Source organism: Myxocyprinus asiaticus, chromosome 17, assembly GCF_019703515.2.
Source record: "Myxocyprinus asiaticus isolate MX2 ecotype Aquarium Trade chromosome 17, UBuf_Myxa_2, whole genome shotgun sequence".
Classification (NCBI taxonomy): domain Eukaryota; kingdom Metazoa; phylum Chordata; class Actinopteri; order Cypriniformes; family Catostomidae; genus Myxocyprinus; species Myxocyprinus asiaticus.
The window spans coordinates 4,872,226-4,892,639 of record NC_059360.1 but is presented as its reverse complement, the minus strand read 5'-3'; the positions used below and the strand labels follow the sequence as shown (position 1 = coordinate 4,892,639).

The following is a 20,414-nucleotide window of genomic DNA, read 5'->3' as shown; positions in this document are numbered from 1 at the left end:
TTTTTAGGTATCTTCAGTTACGCCATTTGCTCTATACTATTTTTGGGAATAGCATACACCCCCCTAAAGCAGCAGATACTCTAGGAGTGGTGATTTCTGGTTTTGGAAAGGGCCATGAGGCATCAGTGTATTACTCCTTATTAATTCAGAGTCTGGGGGACGGAGTCTCAACCACTCTCAAGAGATTATGGGAGAAAGATTTAAACCTGGAATTGGAGGAGAGAGAATGGGCTAGGATTTTAAAAAACATAACTGCATCGAGAGATGCAAGGGTGCACCTTATACAATTCAAAATTTTACATCGGTTCTATTGGGCCCCCTCTAAATTGTATAGGCTTGGTCTTAAAGACACACCCACCTGCTGTCGATGCCAATCAGAGGAAGGAGACATGGCCCATGTTTTTTGGTGGTGCGCTGAGATTCAGGAATTTTGGTTGAAGGTACAGAGTGTTCTGTGTGACATGTTGGGCATTCGGATTTCGTTTTGCCCCAGACTCTGTGTTTTGGGTGATGGGGCGGTCATCGACGTAGGTGATAAATACATAAACAATTGGATCCTCACTAGTGCGATGATAGGCAGGCAGATTGTTTTAAGGGGTTGGAAGTCGGTGGGAGCACCCTCAATTCGGGAGTGGTGCGAAGAGATGGGAAGGGTGGCAGCCTTCGAAGAGGTATCATGTAGAAGGCTGGGGATATGGGATTCTTTTATTGGGAAATGGGGTAGATATTTGACGTTTCTGGGGGGCTCCCGCAGTGGGTCTGTGGAGAGAGAGGTATAGTTTAGAGTTGTATGTTTATTATAGGTGTATGTGTATGTGTATATATATATATATATATATATATATATATATATATATATATATATATATATATATATATATATATATATATATATACATATGTATATATACTGTATATGTATTTGTTTATGTATGTGTGTGTGTGTGTGTGTGTGTGTGTGTGTGTGTGTGTGTGTATATATATATATATATATATATATATATATATATATATATATATATATATATATATAATTATTTTATTCTCTGTAAATGTGTGTACTTATGTAAGACCACTGGGTGTTCCTTTGGGGTGGGGTTCTTGATCGGGGAGGGGAAGTAGTGGGTGTTAATTTTGAATCACTGTATATATGTTTTGTTTTTCTTTGTTTTGAAAATTAATAAAAATGTTAATCACAAAAAAAAAGCTGCATTTCCTATTTCCAAATATTTCTTCTCAGAAGCAAGAATCGTTAATGGAACCGTTAGGGAATCGTTACGAGGAATCAGAATTGGAACCAGAATTGTTAAATTCATTTCAATTCCCATCCCTAGTCACGTGTGTCCAAACTTTAGACTATTCGTCAAGGAACACAATTAACCCGTGTGACATCATGCCCTAGCACAAATAAATTAGCGACACATTCTTTCCCCATTTTAGGAACGACTAAAATTTCAATGGAAACTCTCAGAGAGGAGTTAACGGTAAACCCTTGTTCATGTGTTAATAAAGCTTCTCAAGAGAGTGAGGTAATTGAAAGAGATGGAAAAGGATTGAAAAACCTCAATTCTAATTATCCCTTTCTCTCTCTCTTTCTCACTGGACTATGCTTTGGCTCACCTGCATGGACCTGAATTAATCAACTTTTTTAAAGAACGGAAATTATAGGAAAGCAGACTTTGATCACCAGTCCACATAAACATTCAGTTGAGGACACATGTAAGCAGTGCAGAGCTACAGTATGTATCTGACTGCTCCATGAATATCTCTATGCCCATTTCCCTGTTAAATTATAGCTCTGTTTTTTTTTGTTTTTTTTTACAAGGAATGGAAAATGGCTGTTCTTGTGGTTCTAGACGGCTGGTTTTCTCGTTCGTGCTCATTTACTGGTTGAGATCCAGGTTGTAAACCATGTCAGATGGAGACTAGACTTTAATATCTAATTTCTCATCCTTCTCAAAAAATGTCTCATTAGCTTGGTTTCATCCAGCGATTTTTATGCACATTTTCAAATCGTGCATAAGAAATCCTGAATGGAAACACTTGATATGTGAATAAACTCAAAATTCGCTTCGAATTTAATGGCTAGGAGGAGGTGGATTTTCTAGAGTTTTGCATTAGTTAAAATGCGCATTAAGGTTATGGAGACAGTTTATTCGCGAAATGTTGATGTATTTTGACCATTCGTGCACGTTTTATGAGTGTGCGATAGCTTGTTGTGAATGAAAGTTCCGACCTTGGCACACAATTCTTCATGCATAGCCCTTGACATTTGGAAGTGTTTAACTTACAGAAGGACGTTAAAGTGGGTTCTCACAATTCACCAGAGCAGTTTTGAGCACGGGCGCTCCCAAGTTTGCGGTGGCTCATGTCGTATGACCGTCGCATCCATTTCAGCCCTCATTATATCAGATATTACACTTATTCTGTGGTATCTCCTGGCAGCGTTTAATAAAATGTGGTACAGTTGCACCAGTCCTGGAAATAAAACTCCCTGAAGCAAGGAGGTCATTCAGCTGCTCCTTCAAGATAATGCACATGATGTAGTGGATGGAAACGTGCAACAATTTGTTTTTTCTTTAGTCTTATTTTTAGAAATGCGCTTAAAAAAATGCAAAACATTTTGATGGAAACCCAGCTATTGTCGCCTCTGTTGACAGCGTTTACAAAGACTACAATAATCTGATCCGTGGCCCATCAAAACAATATTCTGGAAAAAACATCCTCCACACTTCCAGTTATGGTATTCTAATAGGGATGTCATAAAATATCGATATATAAATTATTGAACAGCACATTATTTTATCGATATATTTTTGAGGCCTCGATATAGTAAAATTAGCCAACATTTAAATTAGAATCCCAATTTGTGTGCTTTCCCATTCACAGGTGTAATAGCGTTGGGATATTTCATTTACTGAAGTGGGTTATGGTTACGATCACAAACACACACACACACAGGACAAGTTGAAGCAGCGCAGGACATTGCAGTCCAAAAGGTTTTTTTACTTCTTCAAGAATGAACAATAGTGTATGCGACTCCCTTTAATTTACTGTGCCACTCACAGTTTACCAAAGTTGTGTTGAGAAATATGTCTGAAGAGACAAAGACTATTGTGAAACGAGCAGCCTTATTTATATCTGGAAAAAAAATCCCGATATATATCAATAATCATTGGGAAAATCTTCCAATCATTGATGCGTTAAAAAGGCATTGATTGGCATTGTAGTGTTTTAAGTGTATCTTTCGCTCTGTGTATCTTTTTCATCTCTTTTTCTTTTAGCCTGTTAATGATGTCAACCAGTGCTTGTCTTGCAATCGATGTAATGAGCACCCCTGGCATAGAGTAAAAGATAGATCTTGTGATTTTAATAATCCAGCCATATACTGAATTTCCTGATATAAAACAGGGTACCCGCGGGTACAAAGTTTTAAATTTACTTTTTAAAATGTAAGGTCATAAAAAGTCTTAAATATCATAAATAAATTACAAGAAGTCTTAAATTTCATTTGCTGAAGTCTTAAATTTTGGGGCGTGAATAGAGATGCTTAAAACAGCAGAATCTGTATGAGTCAAAATCATCTCTCTCTCTCTCTATCTATCTATCTATCTATCTGTCGTGCAGCCAGCATTTAGCAGCTGACGCTTGAGGTTTAGTGTGAGCGCTCGCAGGAAAGCGCAAGAAAGCACATTTTTACTGAACTTACGATGTTGCACATGTATAAACCTTCATAAACCTGTTAATCCGAAATGCAAATGCCGTTATTCTGCATCTCTCCAAGCGAGCAATGCGCCAACACTATCGCTCCTGTTTATAATCGACAAAGCTGTCAACGTTGCCATTTGCAAGCGCGCAAGGTTGGAGCAGTCTTTTAATGCCTTTCAAATCGTGGCGCTTCCTTATTTCCCGTCACCTTTGACAAGAATTGTAAAGCTAACAGAACTACTCAGCTGCAGAGTTACACCTGTTACATCTCTCATCTCCATCTCTCTAGATCTGACATATACAGGGATTTTCTCTGCCATCTGAATCAATTACATTTTTTTTTTAATAATCTACAAAATAATAATAATATAAATATTATAATATTAATAATATACATAATATGAAAATATATTATCTATATTTCATATTTTGTATATAATCTGTTCATTATACATCATAACTAATTATGCGGCACAGTTCTCTTTCATAATTTAATCTTGTTAACATTTTCAATACATATTGTCAATTTAAAACGAGTTTTGAGTTTTACTTGCGATAATTCACACAAAAATGAAAATTGTCATCACTTACTTACCTTCATGCTGTTGCAAACCTGCATGACTATTTCAGTGCATATCAAAAAGAGATATTAGGGAGTTTCAGTCACCATTCAAGATGCAGTGACAGTGAATGGTGACTGAGACTAAACGTTTTGATTAACATCTCCTTTTTTGTTCCACGGCAGAGAAAAAATCATACAGACTCAAGGGTGACCAGTGATGACAGAAATTGTATTTTTCAATGAACTGCCCTTTAACTACATGTTAAAGTATTTGTTAAAGGTATCTGCCAAGAAAAAATATAGAAATGTTATTTCAGCACATGCTAGATTTTCACAGCAGCGCCATATTTTATTTTTAATGGGAATGACAACGAGGCTGTGCGGGATAGACATACAGTCTCTTCAATGAGCTGCACTGCAGTTTAAAGTGTTTTTGAAAAATAATATCTTTTCAAGAACACTCAGTAGACAAATAACTCCAGACAACATGAGTTGTGGAAAATCAGATGGGATCTAGGAGCTTTTTACAGCTTTATACCATACAGTCTATCCCTCACAGCTTCATTTCCATTCCCATTAAAAATCAAACATGGACCAATCCTCTTGTTTACAAAAATGTCAGCGCGTGCGCAGTAAGTGGTGGCAGAAAGCCCATTGACTGTTGTGTTAGATTTGACCGATTAGAGGATTAAACGAAGTATGACAATCATAAATACAAACATATTCTTAGCTATACAATTACTATAATGATATAAGTTAATAACAAACATTTAATCATGTTCGCTATAAATTTTTGCTGAAAAATTGTGAGTTGAAATGATCTCCTCAGTCCAGTCAGCTCTGTTGATGGCTTGAAGCCACAACAGTCAACGAGAGCCCTTGAAATATTTTTTCAACAACGTAAACCGATAAAAGTTTACTTTTTCGTACGGTTTTTGCCACCACTTCCGTGTTTGACGTAAACGGTGACGTTGCTAAAGGATTGGTCTATTGTGTCACATCTTGTTGGAAAGCAAGTGACTAAAGAGAAGGGTCACAATAGAGGCTACATACTTTAGGCTACATGCATTCATAATTAATTCATATAGAGTTTTTTTAAAGAAAACACATACACTGGCAGCCAAAAGTTTGGACTAATGTACAGATTTTGCTCTTATGGAAAGAAATTGGTACTTTTATTCAGTTCTGGATCTTAGTTTGTTTCATTAGGGGAAGGACTTCCTCTCAGTACTACAAGCACAATAGCTGCCCGCCTCTCGGCCTGACCTCAACCTCCCAGGAGGCTTGCGGGCAAGATGCAGTGAAGTCCTCTGTTAGAGAGGCATGTTGTGGGCAGGGTGCCGCTGTTTCCGCACATTGAGTGTCAGCAACCACTGGTCCAGTAGTTCCAACAGGAATAGTAGGGACTGTAAGACCTCTTCCTGTTGGAATAGGAAATAATGAGTCACACCAACCTGACACAATGTCACATCTAAACTACTGTCTGTCTGTGTGTCTCTGTGCAGTATCTGGGACACGTGGAGGTGGACGAGTCTCGCGGCATGCACATCTGTGAAGAAGCCGTCAAGAGACTGAAGACGGTAAGTGTCCAAACACACACAGACATCTTCTGCCAGTCACCCAAGACTTCCTTCATTTTGATGTTCACCTTGACGATCACTTCCTTCCATTCCTGCACAGTCTCTTCCTTCCGCTCAAGTCACATCTCTTTTTCCCACACTGCCGTAGTGTGCAGTGGACACCAAGTGATCTATTTAAAGTGTATTTGTCTTCTCCTGCTGTTCTCTTCCTCTTCCGTTGGTCTTACTCATTTTCTCATGCGTCACTTAAAGCAATAGTTCGGCCCCCAAAAATCCAAAATTAAACTCAGACAGTTCCACACAGCACCATAAATACTCGTAATCTTCCCTTCCGCTGCAGCTCTCAAATATCAAATGCTTTAGACGTGTCGTGCCAGGTTTCACAACAGTGTCAATGATTTTAATTGAAATTTAAGTGAATAACTACTTCAGTTTTAGTCTGTATTTCACGCAAAGCTATGGTATTACTTCAGAAGATATAGAATACAGTGCACAAGTTGTATGGGCTACTATTATGGTAGGGTGTAACGTCGCTAAAGGCGCAGCTTAAGAACATTTTGCTTTTTCGAGAGTTGAAAAAATAAATTTATTTTTATTGATCAAGCAACACAATTTGTGTCAAAAGAAGTTGTAATGGAAGGTTGGTTTGATTAAAATTATTATTATTATTATTATTATTTTTTAAGTTGGCGATAGGGCTTAACCTCGAGGGGTTATAGTGATATAGTGTAGATATATGGACAATAGTTGTAGGGCAAAATTTATCAGCTTGCGCCAATTCTTTTGCAACAGTAAGATGCTTTTTGGAGCATAGTTCACCCAAAAATGATAATTCTCTCATGATTTACTTACCTTTAAGCCATCCCAGATGGAACTGAAATAAGATTTTTATACACTCATTTCAGCTCTGTATGTCCATACAATGAAAGCGAATGGGTGCCATCACTCTGCTGGCTGTTTGACAGTCCAAAAGGCATATTTAGGCAGCATAAAAGTAATCCACATGACTCCAGTTAATCAATTAATGTCTTCTGAAGCAAACTGATAGGTTTGTGTAAAAAATACATTGATAAATAAAACTTTATTAACTTTTTAAAAACACTTCCTGCAAGCAGTCGACCCTTCGTGGAGCTGTCGCATGACGTAAGCGTGATGGCGCATTCACGCGAGAAGTCGGAAGCGCGCACTTTGTTTACAAGAGAAGAACGAACATCATGCAAGAGTTAGGTCATTTCAAACAGCAATACAGCACTGGCCAGAAGTAACGATTTAAAGTTAAAAACATTTTAATTATCAGTTTGTTTCTTACACAAGCCTATCCATTTGCTTCAGAAGACATTCATTGATCAACTGGAGTCGTGTGGATTACTTTTATGCTTCCTAAATAAGACTTTTGGACTGTCAAACAGCCAGCAGCGTCATGGCACCCATTCACTTTCATTGTATGGACATACAGAGCTGAAATGTGCTTACACAAATGCCATAATTTGTTTTATGGTTACTGCTAATCATGGGTTCACTTTTACCTTTGGTTACCAATACCACAGTCAAAACTATGGATACAATGGAACTTTCCTTCTGTGTAATATCTTTTCTAATGCCCTCTGATTGTAGAAAAAGGCTTTGTTTGACTTCAGATGACTATTTTAATCAGCAAGGTCCTGATAAAAAGAAACCGTGAAAGAAAACTAATTTTCTTTCAGTTGGACTGGTGCGACCATCTGTAGAATTTAGCACCGGTGCTACCGCTCTTAAATGTTAGTCTGAAGCCATGTAAATAAATAAAAAATACAAAATTATTTGAATTAATTTGCAAGAACAAATCTACAAATAAGAAAAGATGAAAATTTCTTGTTTTATTCATTACCCAATTAGCACTCTTGCCACCTGTGTTCTCATTATACAGCATACCTACATGACTTGTGTTTTTTGCATAGCCGAATTTCAAACATTACAAGTATGCACGTAACTAAAATGGACAGAAAACATGGATAAGTTCTTGAAAAGGAAAACTATCAATGATGGTTATGTGGGACAGTGGGATAGAGGTGTGCTGTGGCATAAAAAAGGTTGGGAAACACTGCTTTAAGGACCTTGTGTGAATCCTGGAAACAGTGTAGAAAAAAAGTGCAGTAGTGGTGAAAATCAAGCGTGAGAGAGATTATGATGTTTGACTGGTCATTTCATTTATGATGACATGGACAGAAAACAATGTTGCAAATTTGGAAATATCGAGTTATGCCACGATATGGATCGTCATTTTTTTGGTTTGCGATATATCGAAATTCAATATATTGTCCCATCCCTAGTAAATATTACAAACTATGCATATAAACAACAATAAATCAGTAAATACTGTATTACTACAATACTTTAATATTGAAGAATTTAACAAATAGACTCATACAGCATCTATGCAGGGGTTTGGTGAATTAGATTAGAATGTGGAATTATTTCGTACATTTTTTAAAAGATAAATGTGACAAATTATAAGATAAAATATAAAATGTCACATATTATAGCCTTTGTATTTAGCACCTGAAGTCTTCTATGAAGACTTTTAATAATTATATATATATTTTTTAAAACTACATGCAATTTATTTTGTAACAATTATATCTTAAACATTTTAATCAAATTGAATTAAGAAAACACAGGAAATAAAATTGAGCTTTCAATCGATTAATCGAAGAAGTAATCGAAGATTAATCGATTATGAAAATAATCATTAGTTACAGCCCTAATAGCAACAGAAAATAGAACATTACAAATTCATATTAAGCATATGTTGGGCAGTTCCATGGAAATGTCAAACACATCATGGAAAAATAAAAAGTTTTAACCAAAGAAACCAACCCCCCTTTTAAATTCTGTTATTATAGTGGTATAATAGATAATGGAGAATACCGTCCAGACCGCTAGAGAGCGCACCAAATACTATCCTTTCACTTATTGGACAGTTATAGAAAAACTTTTGATTTAATCACCTTGAACAAAACTGATAATGATAAATAAGTATTTTGTCTAAAAATTAATTTAATGGATTCTCATTAGCTACATAAATTTGCAACATTTAAAAAAAAAAAAAAAAAAAAACATTGCCATGCAAATAGTGACAATCAGGTATTATATTAAAGTGCTGTGATAGTTTTTTTTTTTTTTTTTTTTTTGCTGTTTTGGGAGAAAACAAAATTAAAAGTGCCTTTTACCCCTGAGGCAGTTTTAGCCCTGTTGTAACCTACACTGGTGGCCAAAAGTTTGGAAGTTTTGGATGGAAATTGGTACTTTAATATTCCAAAGTGGCATTCACCTGATCACAAAGTATAGTCAGCACATTACTGATGTAAAAAACAGCACCATCACTATTTGAAAAAGTCATTTTTTTATCAAATCTAGACAGACCCCATTTCCAGCAGCCATCACTCCAACACCTTATCCTTGAGTAATCATGATAAATTGTTCATTTGGTACTAGAAAATCACTTGCCATTATATCAAACACAGTTGAAAGCTATTCGGTTCCTTAAATGAAGCTTTGTGTTTATTTTTGAGTTGCCACAGTATGCAATAGCTTGGCATGTCTAAATGTCAAAATTAGGTCAAAAATGGCAAAAAAGAAACCGCTTTCTCTAGAAACTCGTCAGTCAATCATTGTTTTGAGGAATGAAGGCTATACAATGCTTGAAATTGCCAAAAAACTGAAGATTTCATTCAAAGGTGTACACTACAGTCTTCAAAGACAAAGGACAACTGTCTCTAACAAGGACAGAAAGAGATGTGGAAGACCAGATGTACAACTAAACAAGAGGATAAGTACATCAGAGTCTCTAGTTTGAGAAATAGACGTCTCACATGTCCTCAGCTGACAGCTTCATTGAATTCTACCCGCTCAACACCAGTTTCATGTACAACAGTAAAGAGAAGACTCAGGGGTGCAGGCCTTATGGGAAGAATTGCAAAGAAAAAGCCACTTTTGCAACAGAAAAACAAAAAGAAAAGGTTAGAGTGGGCAAAGAAACACAGACATTAGACAACAGATAATTGGAAAAGAGTGTTATGGATCTTAACCCCATTGAGCTTTTGTGGGATCAGCTAGACTGTAAGGTGCGTGAGAAGTGTCCGACAAGACAGCCACATCTATGACAAGTGCTACAGGAAGTGTGGGGTGAAATGTCACCTGAGTATCTGGACAAACTGACAGCTAGAATGTCAAGGATTTGCAAAGCTGTCATTGCTGCACGTGGAGGATTTTTTGATGAGAACTCTTTGAAGTAGTTTAAGAAGTTCTGATTTTTTTTTTTCAAATTGTAATAGTAATTTTTCACGTTATTAATGTCCTGACTATACATTGTGATCAGTTGAATGCCACTTTGGTGAATAAAAGTACCAATTTCTTTCCATGAGAGCAAAATCTGTACAGACATTTGGCCTCCAGTGTACTTTATGGTGCTTTTTTTGGTGCATTTTTAGCTTGACAGCCCTAGTCCCCATTAACTTTCATTTCATGGACATATTTTTTTAGAAATTCACCTTGTCTTCAACAGAACAAAGAAAGTCATTGGGTTTGGATCGGCTCGGTAAATGATGACAGAATTAAAAGTATTTTTTATGAACTATTCTTTAAAGCACCTCGGAGCTGTTGGATACTGTATTGCTCACCCAAATCCTCCTCTGAAGTGTCAGCTGAGCTGTTTGACATGAGCTAAAGATCAACACCTTATCAATCGCACAAGTTCCCCTTGGAGTGGGACAGGCGTGAGTTTCCTGTATCACCAGGGTCCAGAGAAAGCCGTTCCATTCTTCAGGGAAAGGGAAATCCACTGTGCTGTCTTTTTTCAACATTGACGAGGTTTCTCGCGCTTATTACCGCCCAGGTTAAACAAGGGGAAATACAGTTGTGATGGCACCTGACAGCTTGAGTTTTATAAAATCCTTGAATTGTTGTCTTTTAGCCCCTCTGTTCTAGAAGCTTCCATGACGATGAGCTGATCGGGGCAGATCCTGTTTGCTAAGGCTGTTTTTTAAATCATATTAGCACATCAGGCTGCTTTTAGACGGCCATTCTTTCTCTGGTGCAGTTTAATTGAGGATGTGGCTGTAGGCCCAGTCTTTTTCCTTCTCTCTTTTATAAGCATTTTTTCTTATTCTGAATTCAAGTTTCAGTGTTTCCTAGTAAGCTGTAAATCGACCACAAAGTCAAAGACAAGATCTCACTCATTTCTCAAGGCAGTCGAAAGAAACGAAAGCTTGTAGTTCACAGATGTCTGTGCATAAACTCCCACTTGTCTGGGAATGTTGATACTGTATACTCTTTGAAATTCCTGCTTTCAATGGAGAGTATAAGTACAAAAAATCACTTGTGACATGTTTCCAAAGACCTGACATGTGTTTTTAAAGGGGTTATATCACAAAAGATCAAATGTACTTCATCTTTAAAAAAAAAACAATTTTTTAAATGTACTTTTAAAACATAGAACTCAAACTCAAAAGTGAAAAACAAGTGTTTTATTGGAACTAATCTGCAAAAACACTGAACTTTCACAACTTTCTGACATTAATTGAATACAATACATACAAATAATGACACATTTTCTGTGTTTAGAAACTTGGCTTTTCCAGTCACAGTGAGGTAAAAAAGGAAAGAGCAGGATACTGTTATTTCTGAACACCTTAAAGGAAAATCTGTGAAACCTTGTGTTGTTTGTGTGAAGCACCCGCCGCTCTGCATATCTTTCTGAGGAAATAAAGAGAAGCAAAAAGTATTTCAAAATCCTATGTACAAAGTTTACAAAGGTAAAAGATAAAGTGTGTTATTTCTGCACCACCAAACAGAATTCGTATTCGGAACATACCATAGTAGGTATTGTACGTTCTGGGTGATGTGGGTGATTTTCTACAAATATAGCGCTTGGAGTTCAGTCCAAAAAGTTCAATTTTTGTCATATCTGACCATGGAGGATTCTAGTGCCATGTGGTAAAAAGGTTTAATGGTCAGATGAGACAAAAATTGAACTTTTTGGACTGAACTCCAAGCGCTATATTTGGAGAAAATCACCCACAGCACACCACCCAGAACATACCATACCTACTGTGAAACATGGTGGTGGTGGACATAATGTTTTGGTGGAGTTTCTCTCCAGTGGGGACTGGGCAATTGGTCAGAATTGAAGGGAAAATGGATGCTGCCATGCACTCCCAAATTATTGAGGAAAATCTGTGCTCTCTCTGCTCAATATCTGAAGATGGGCATGTGGTTCACCTTTCAGTACAACAATGACCCTAAGCACACCGGCAAAAAACAACCAATTATTACAACCAGCCAACCAACGGCCAATTATTGACCAAATTAAATCCATCAGCATATCGGTTATAAGAATAAAAACACCGAAATGAAAAACTGATGATTTATTTCTAATTGATTAGTAACACACATTGTAAAACTCAGCACAATCCAGAAATAATAAAAGCCACAATATGTAGAAGATTTTGACTTTTGAGACATCGGTCTGATACACATTAATGCTGCATGATCGATTTGAATTAAGATTGAAATCGCAAAAATGTGGGCCTGTCATGCGTTTAAAAGATCAAATCTATGTTCAATGGAATGATTTATTATTAGAACAGTAAAAAAAAAAGCTTTTGTACCTCTTTGTACATTTTTAAAGCATAACTCCAAATTAAATTTTGATGACAAAATAAGGTAAGTGGCAAAAAAATTTGTATCAGCCTATAGTTTGATTGTTAAAATCTGTATCGGTACTGGGGGTGCCCAGTCTCTCTTAAATTTTGTCAGAGGGGGGCTCACTATCTAAAGCCCCGTTCACACCGGCAGTGACATCGCACGAGAAAGCGACACAATCCCATTCATTTTCAATTAGAGCACAGCGACTTACGGTGACACGAGTTGCCGCGGCCTCTGGCGACAGAGATCGCCGTGGAGAGCAACAAGACAGAGTTGAGAAAATTTCAACTTAATGCAAATGACATGATATTCACGAGCGACTACCAATGAGAGTGAAGACAGCGGAGCTCCATTACACTCCATAATAATAATAATAATAATTGTAATAACCTGAAGTTCCTATTGAACCATGAAGTTGGAGGGGGACAAATGGAATGGTTCCTTCTTTTTTTTTTTTTATTATTTGTATTTTTTTTTATATAGTCAATAGGTTTTAGTTATGTCTCAACAATGAACATAATTTGCTTTTTGCTTGTCGGTTACAGATGGCATGTGTGGGAGTGACATTTTCATTCTAGAGAGCACTTTATTGGCTAAACTGAGTGAGTGCAATATGAGTCATCAATATTTTGATCCATTTTCCCAAAAGAGAAAGAATGTAAATTTGAAATTATAGGGGTGGGTAAAAAATATAGATTTCCTGATGCATCGCGATCTTCATTTAAACGATATTGATATTGTTTCTTAAATCCAAAGATGGATCTTTTACTCTATATGCAACCCTCCACTACAATGAGAGAAAATCGATTGCATTTGCAACCAATATATACTGCGTGTGTGTGTGTGTGTGTGTGTGTATGTATATACACACACACATACAGTTGCAATCAGAATTATTCAACCCCCCCAAGACCGTAAGGATTTACAAAGGTAAACTTTTCTGATAACCCAGAATTTGTAAACATTACATCTAGATGGGCCTGGGTAGCTCAGCGAGTATTGACGCTGACTACCACCCCTGGAGTCGCGAGTTCATTTCCAGGGTGTGCTGAGTGACTCCAGCCAGGTCTCCTAAGCAACCAAATTGGCCTGGTTGCTAGGGAGGGTGGAGTCACATGGGGTAACCTCCTCGTGGTCGCAATTAGAGTAGCATGAGCCTCCACATGCGGAGCCTCCGTGGTGTCATGCACAACGAGCCACGTGGTAAGATGTACGGATTGACAGTCTCAGAAACTAAGGCAACTGAGACTTGTCCTCCCCCCACCCGGATTGAGGTGAGTAACCGTGCCACCACGAGGACCTACTAAGTAGTGGGAATTGGGCAAAATAAGTTTTAGACCCATGGGTCAGCAGTATGTCTGGAGTAAGATGACAATGTGATGACAAGAACGACACCATCCCCACATTCAAGCATGGAGGTGGGTCAGTCCTGTTATGGGGTGTTTTGCGGCTGCAGGAAACGGCTATCCTGACTATCAGGCCATTCTGGCAAAAATGTGATGCCTTCAGTGTGTAAGTTGAAGCTCGTTGATCACTGGAATTTCCAGCAAGACAATAACACCAAGGATACATCCAAGTTGTCCAAAATCTGGTTCAGGGATAGGTCATGGAATGTCCTTGAATGGCCCTTTCAGTCCATCATTAAAATCCATCGCAAATCTTTGTTGGGATTTCAAGGAAGCAGTGGCAGCATAGAAACCAAAGAATGTCAATGAGCTGGAAGCTTTTGCTCATGAGAAATGTGTAAAGATTCCAATAGAGGTTTCTGAAGCCTGAGAACACTTACCTGAAACATTTATTTGCTGTTATTAAGGATAAAGGATGCTCCACAAATGATTGACTTTGGGGGTTGAATATTTTTGACATGACATTTGTGGAGAGAATATTATTTTTTATTTTAAAATTTGGGTAAACTGAACTCTTTGTTCTCAAAATCACTCAAATTTGTATTCAAAACTTTGACTGTTTACTGAGGTTTTAGTTGATGTGTTTTAATTCACATCACCAGAACATATTGCTGGTCAGGGGGGTTGAATAATTTTGATTGCAACTGTTTACGTGTGTGTGTGTGTGTGTGTGTGTGTATGTATGTATGTGTATGTATGTATGTATGTGTGTGTGTGTGTGTGTATGTATATATATATATATATATATATATATATATATATATATATACATATACACTGATCAGCCACAACATTAAAACCACCTGCCTAATATTGTGTAGGTCCCCCTCATGCTGCCAAAACAGTGCCAACCCACATCTCAGTGGCTGATCTGTATGTGTGTGTGTGTAAATATATATATATATATATATATATATATATATATATATATATATATATATATATATATATATATATATATATATATATATTTGGCAACTGGCTGGTAAATGTTTACATTTCACTCACCAATAATTGTGTAGTACAGTGGTGGAGTATTCAGTAGCGAGGTCCTTTCACTGTGTATTAAGAGTAAATGTTTTTCTGCGTAATGCGTGTCCAAAGACTCTTCTTCCATGATCCACGTGACTCTTTTGTCATTGAATAATGTCTCTTTTAAAACCCTTTCTGTTCTCTACAGTCAGTTGTCGATCAGAAACAACAAAAAATAAACATTTAATTCTAATGCATGGCACAGATTAGATAAATCCATTCAGTGCTCATTTACAGATGCTCTTTACAAGAATGCCGGTTTTGTTAAGAAGACAGTATCAGTTTTAGCATGTATTCAACAAATCAGTGTAAATACCTGTAAATAGTACAAATTATGCAATAATACAAATTATGCAATTAAACAATAAATTAAACAATAAACATATAACAAAAAATATATATACAAATGTATATATTAATCTTATTTATTGTTTGAATACACAAATTTGTTCATTTTTAAAAAGCCAAAATGTGACCAAAATGATGAAAACTAATAAACTATAATTAGTCAAATTAATAATGTATCTAGTTAGAAGGTCCCCTGTATAATTGACAGCATTAGCTGGAAGAGAATTTCTTTTATATGTTAGCAAAAGGGACATTATAACTGAAATATAAATCGGAAACGAATTGAATTGAGAGCTTGTAAATCGGAATCTAATCTGGAAATCTGTATCAATACACAGCCCTATGAAATGCATGTATCTGCTAATTTTGTGAACGTTTGGGTGAGCACTAGCATATAGATGACATCAAAGCTAAAAGACATGAACCTAAGGCCACAAAACTCTTCCAACAAATCTTTCAATGTTTTTGTCATCTTTCATGGCCCTGTACCATACCGCGTGTGAGTCTGTCGAGATGCGAGAGCTTACTTCTTGACCACTGTAATTAGATTTCCTCCTGCTGGAACCGTGCCTTCAGTGTCCAGAAAGTCCTTGTGTCTCTGCAGAGCCTCGTGTTTTTGATGTCATCTGCTTGTGTCTGTTGTTTAGCGTTAGTGCGCTAGCTACACCTAACATCCTCCAGGTGGCGCATTGACCTACAGTAAAAACCAAAATTAAAACTGTATTTAAAGGGCTGGCATTTGAAGATCTAATACACTGTAGTTCCTCATGTATGTGTGTTTGGTGACAAGAATTCCAAGTAGAGGTCGACTGATAGTGGATTTTGTCAATATCGATAACTAAGTTGGTGGAAAAGGCAGATAAACGATTAATCGATCAGTAGTTTTTCAAATTGATTTATAGAATGTTAAAAAAGTTTTTTAGTCTTTCCTTACTGTGATGGGCACAGACATAGAGATTACAAGAGTCCAAAATGAAAAAAGTCCCAGATGCAGTTTATCGTGAAACCAAAATCACAATAATAACCAGAAAAAGAAAGAATATTTAGAGCATGACTATGAACAAGCCCGAAATACGCATACTTATTTCGGGACTCTTATTTTGAAAAGATGGAGACTTGGTTCTCTTACAATGTCCTAAATTTAAGTATTTACCAAATGAAGCTTTTTATAGCCTAGCCTATTGACATCCCTTTTTTCCCGCAGCCACCATATTTGTGACTATCAGCGGAAAAACACCCATAAAATGATCTCAAGAAAAGCATTAAAAAAATGCTTTTTTATTTTTTTTGGGGGGGGGGGGGGGGGTTATTTTCTCCCCAATTTGGAATGCCCAATTCTCAATGCGCTCTTAAGTCCTCGTGTTGGCATAGTGACTCGCCTCAGTCCGGTTGGCGGAGGACAATTCTCAGTTGCCTCCTTGTCTGAGACAGTTAATCCACGCATCTTCTCACGTGGCTTGTTGAGCACGTTACCGTGGAGACCTAGCGCGTGTTGAGGCTTCATGCTTGTCCCGCAGCATCCACGCACAACTCACCACGCACCCCACCGAGAGCGAGAAACACATTATAGCAACCACAAGGTGGTTAACCCAACGTGACTCTACCCACCCTTGCAACCGGGCCAATTGTTTGCTTAGGAAGCCTGACTGGAGTCACTCAGCACGCCCTGGATTCAAACTTGCGACTCCAGGTGTGGTAGTCAGCGTCTTTACTTGCTGAGCTACCCAGTCCCCCCAAAAAATGCTTTTGATCCATACAAAGTCCCAGGAAAGGTGTATACAGGTCTGAGGTCAGCACAAATTTTGCCAAATTGTACTTTTGTGGACATTTAAATATATTTTATCCACGACTTATCTCTGTATGCCGGCGAGTCTGATGTGTGACCTGTGAGAGCACATGCTTACCTGTACAAAACCATAACATCTCTCATTCAAAACTTACGTACTCATTTTGTGTTGTTTTTGCTCTGATTTGGTCACAGTATTACAAAAATTCTATAATGATCCCATCTGTATGAATGTTAGAGCTGCTTTAAACTCATGAAGAATACACAGAAAGCAGCCAAGGCATGTAGTCTGGTGATGTGAATAAAGTCTGTGCTTCATGATCTTATGATGTGTTGTTTATTGACTGACATTATGTACTATATATTCACATTATAGTGCTTTTTATTTTGTTACAATGTGTTACAGTTATGACATGCCTTTTATATAGTCTGGGTGTTATGAATAGCATCTTCCTATGTGCATTTCCAGTTTAATTCTATCCGACTCGATTATGTTATAAATATAGTAGACATTTGTATAGATAACTGAGATTTCTGAATAAATGAGCAAAGTGCTCTCTCATTGCTGCTTGACTTTGATGAAATGAAGCCGTGTCACTTAAGATAGAACTTTATTGAAAGACATTTTAAATTCAGGCTCTGGTAATTAAACAGCAGGATCACCTTTTCAAGATTTATAAATAGAAAAAAAATCTTGCCAGCTTTTGCCACATCCCGCAGCTCAGCACAATGAAGGTATATGGAATTTTGGTCACAAACATGGTGGCGCGGTCATACAGTGACATCACATGAAACAGGTCAATACTGTCAGATTAAGGATTTTGTGTATATACAGAGTAACACGAAGGAAAAAATATATTTAAAAAACTATCTGCAACCATCTGCATATATTTTTGCAGATAACTGATAGTTCCAAAAAGCTAATATCGGCACCGATTAATCGGTGAAACCGATACATCGGTCTAACTCTAATTCCAAGTACTATATACCCAAAATGTGTTAGCATGACCCCCAGCATTATTATTTAACTAATTTAAATTCACCAAGAGCATCCTAAGACCTTAACATAAACAAGTCCTCTTATTATTTTCCTGTGTCCAAATTCATGTTTGAAATGTTTACCGTGCATTACTGCTGCCATGATTGACAGTAAATGTACGCAAACATCTCTTTAAAATAAAAATCAGTTTACCGCCTGCTTTTCTCAGACGGTAATAGTGCGATGTTAGTTGCACCAGTCAAATAGCAATCTATATTGAGTCTTATTTACATAGAAAGGAAGTGTGTTTGCGTGGAAAAGATTGACCATAACTTAATTTATATACTCAAGACGCAGCGCTTTTTAGCATTTTAAATTGCGGGTGCCTAGTAAATAAGGGGTCGCTAAAATACTTTGCGCAAAAGTGGTGCAAATGTTTAGTAAATTTGCCCCACTGTGTTTCTGATTAATTTCTTTCCTCACCTGTTTTCATTTACTTGCTGATCCTTTATATCTGTTTACAGTCCTTCAGTTTGTCTTAATCGCTTCTGCCTGCTCTTTCTATGTCGCTCATTATCTTTAGCGTCATTGGCAGTTGTTTTGAAATAATATTGAACCTCCACTGTCATGTAAACTCCAGCTGTCTTCTCCCATTTGCATATGATGTTTTGCATTATGATGTTTTATGATTTTTTTCTAAGCAGGTTCGTTCACATGAGCCATTAAGAGCATCTCAATCCCATTCTGACCCCTTAAACCTCTTTTCTAACCCAATGAACATTGCTTTCCTACTATGCGTGAACTTTAACATGTGTGTACACACAGCAGTAACGTTTTAACATTAACTTTGATCTTTCCAAAACATGTCATTTCTGTCTCTTTCTGTGAAACTCACCAAGCCCTTAACTGATGTGGGGTCAGTATATAATAGTTTTGGTGGGCACGATTAAATGAACTGAAATCAGAACCTCAGTTAAGGGACTTGAGGCTCGGTGTAGATCAAGGGAAGTGAGTCTTAGGCTTGGTGAATGGTGCACTTCTTGTTTCTCTGTACATTGTTGGATTGGGAGTATGGGAAAGATTACAGTGGGACTAAACCAAATGGCCAAGCCAGAATCAGTTCTCTTCTGCCAGTGTGAGACTCACTTCTGATGCCTCCACTTTTAAAGGAAAGCTCTGAGTTCAATGCAAGCTCTATTGGCTGCATATGTGACATGCTGTCGATTACTACAGGAAAGAATTTCTAGTCTATCATTCTGTAAAAAGTTTGTAAAAACAAGCTGAAATAATTTTTCAGTAATGCACTTACAATGGAAGTCCATTGGGCAAGGCAAGGCATTGCGATAAACCTTGAAAACACACTTCAGAAGTATAACCTTTCAAATGATATGCGAAAGAATACCAGAAAGGAACTTGACATAACTTTTAATTGGAGTAATGCTATTTAAGAACATAACTTTTTACTTGGAGAAAACTCCACCCACTGGAATTGACAACTACGTTTGTTCTTCAGGAATGCCTTGCCCCATAGACTTTCATTTTAAGTTCATTACTGTAAACATGGTTTTTGTTTCTTTTCACACATCCCTCAGTATGTATAAATTATTTTATGTGTTAATCGACAGCATGTTTAGATGCTGTCCTTGTAGCTTAATTTGTATTGAATCTAGAACATTTGTTTCAGAAGCCACATGAGATCATCAGAGCAAATCCTAATAAACTACTGCTCAAAGCTACCACCATCACTAACATAATGATATTCATAATAATACTATAGTAATTAAACTCACATAGTGGATTAATACTAGAATAACATCACCTATAACATCAACACACAACACAAGCAAAAACTGCACACGTGCTGAGTCTGATGTCTGATTGGTGAGCTAGAAGTGTGATCTTTTCCACCTCCCCAAATTACAACTCTCAGTCACTCTTAACCATTGAAATTCCTCAAACCAGAATACAAACTCACACACACTCACAGTCACAGGACATTTGTGCTGTTCCAAAACTTAGTGAGCTGCCTACTTAGACAGCATTTCAAGGCATCACAAGGCTGTTCCAAAAGGGTAGACAGCAACATTATGCTGCCTCCTAGGATACCCTGCTTTGGCCAGATTCTAAGGCTTCATCGCATTCTTCGCGGAGAATGCTATCACAGTTGCATCACATATCAGGAGTGGCATAAAGTCACCCAACAGCAATGTGAAAGACTGGCAGAGAGCATGCCAAGATGCATGAAAGCTGTGATTGAAAATCAGGGTTATTCCACCAAATATTGATTTCTGAACTCTTCCTAAGTTAAAACATTAGTATTGTTTTTTTG

At 37.2% G+C, this 20,414-nt stretch overlaps 1 protein-coding gene across 6 annotated transcripts in view; it reads left to right on the top strand.

The window, feature by feature from the left end:
* LOC127455368 (protein numb homolog) overlaps positions 1–20,414 on the top strand; it is a 114,397-nt gene that overhangs the window by 73,377 nt on the left and 20,606 nt on the right. For all 6 annotated transcript variants that reach the window (XM_051723216.1, XM_051723215.1, XM_051723212.1 and 3 more), the window contains one exon: positions 5,776–5,850. In XM_051723216.1, coding sequence (XP_051579176.1) covers positions 5,776–5,850 — 75 coding nt within the window. The remainder of the gene's footprint in view (positions 1–5,775; positions 5,851–20,414) is intronic.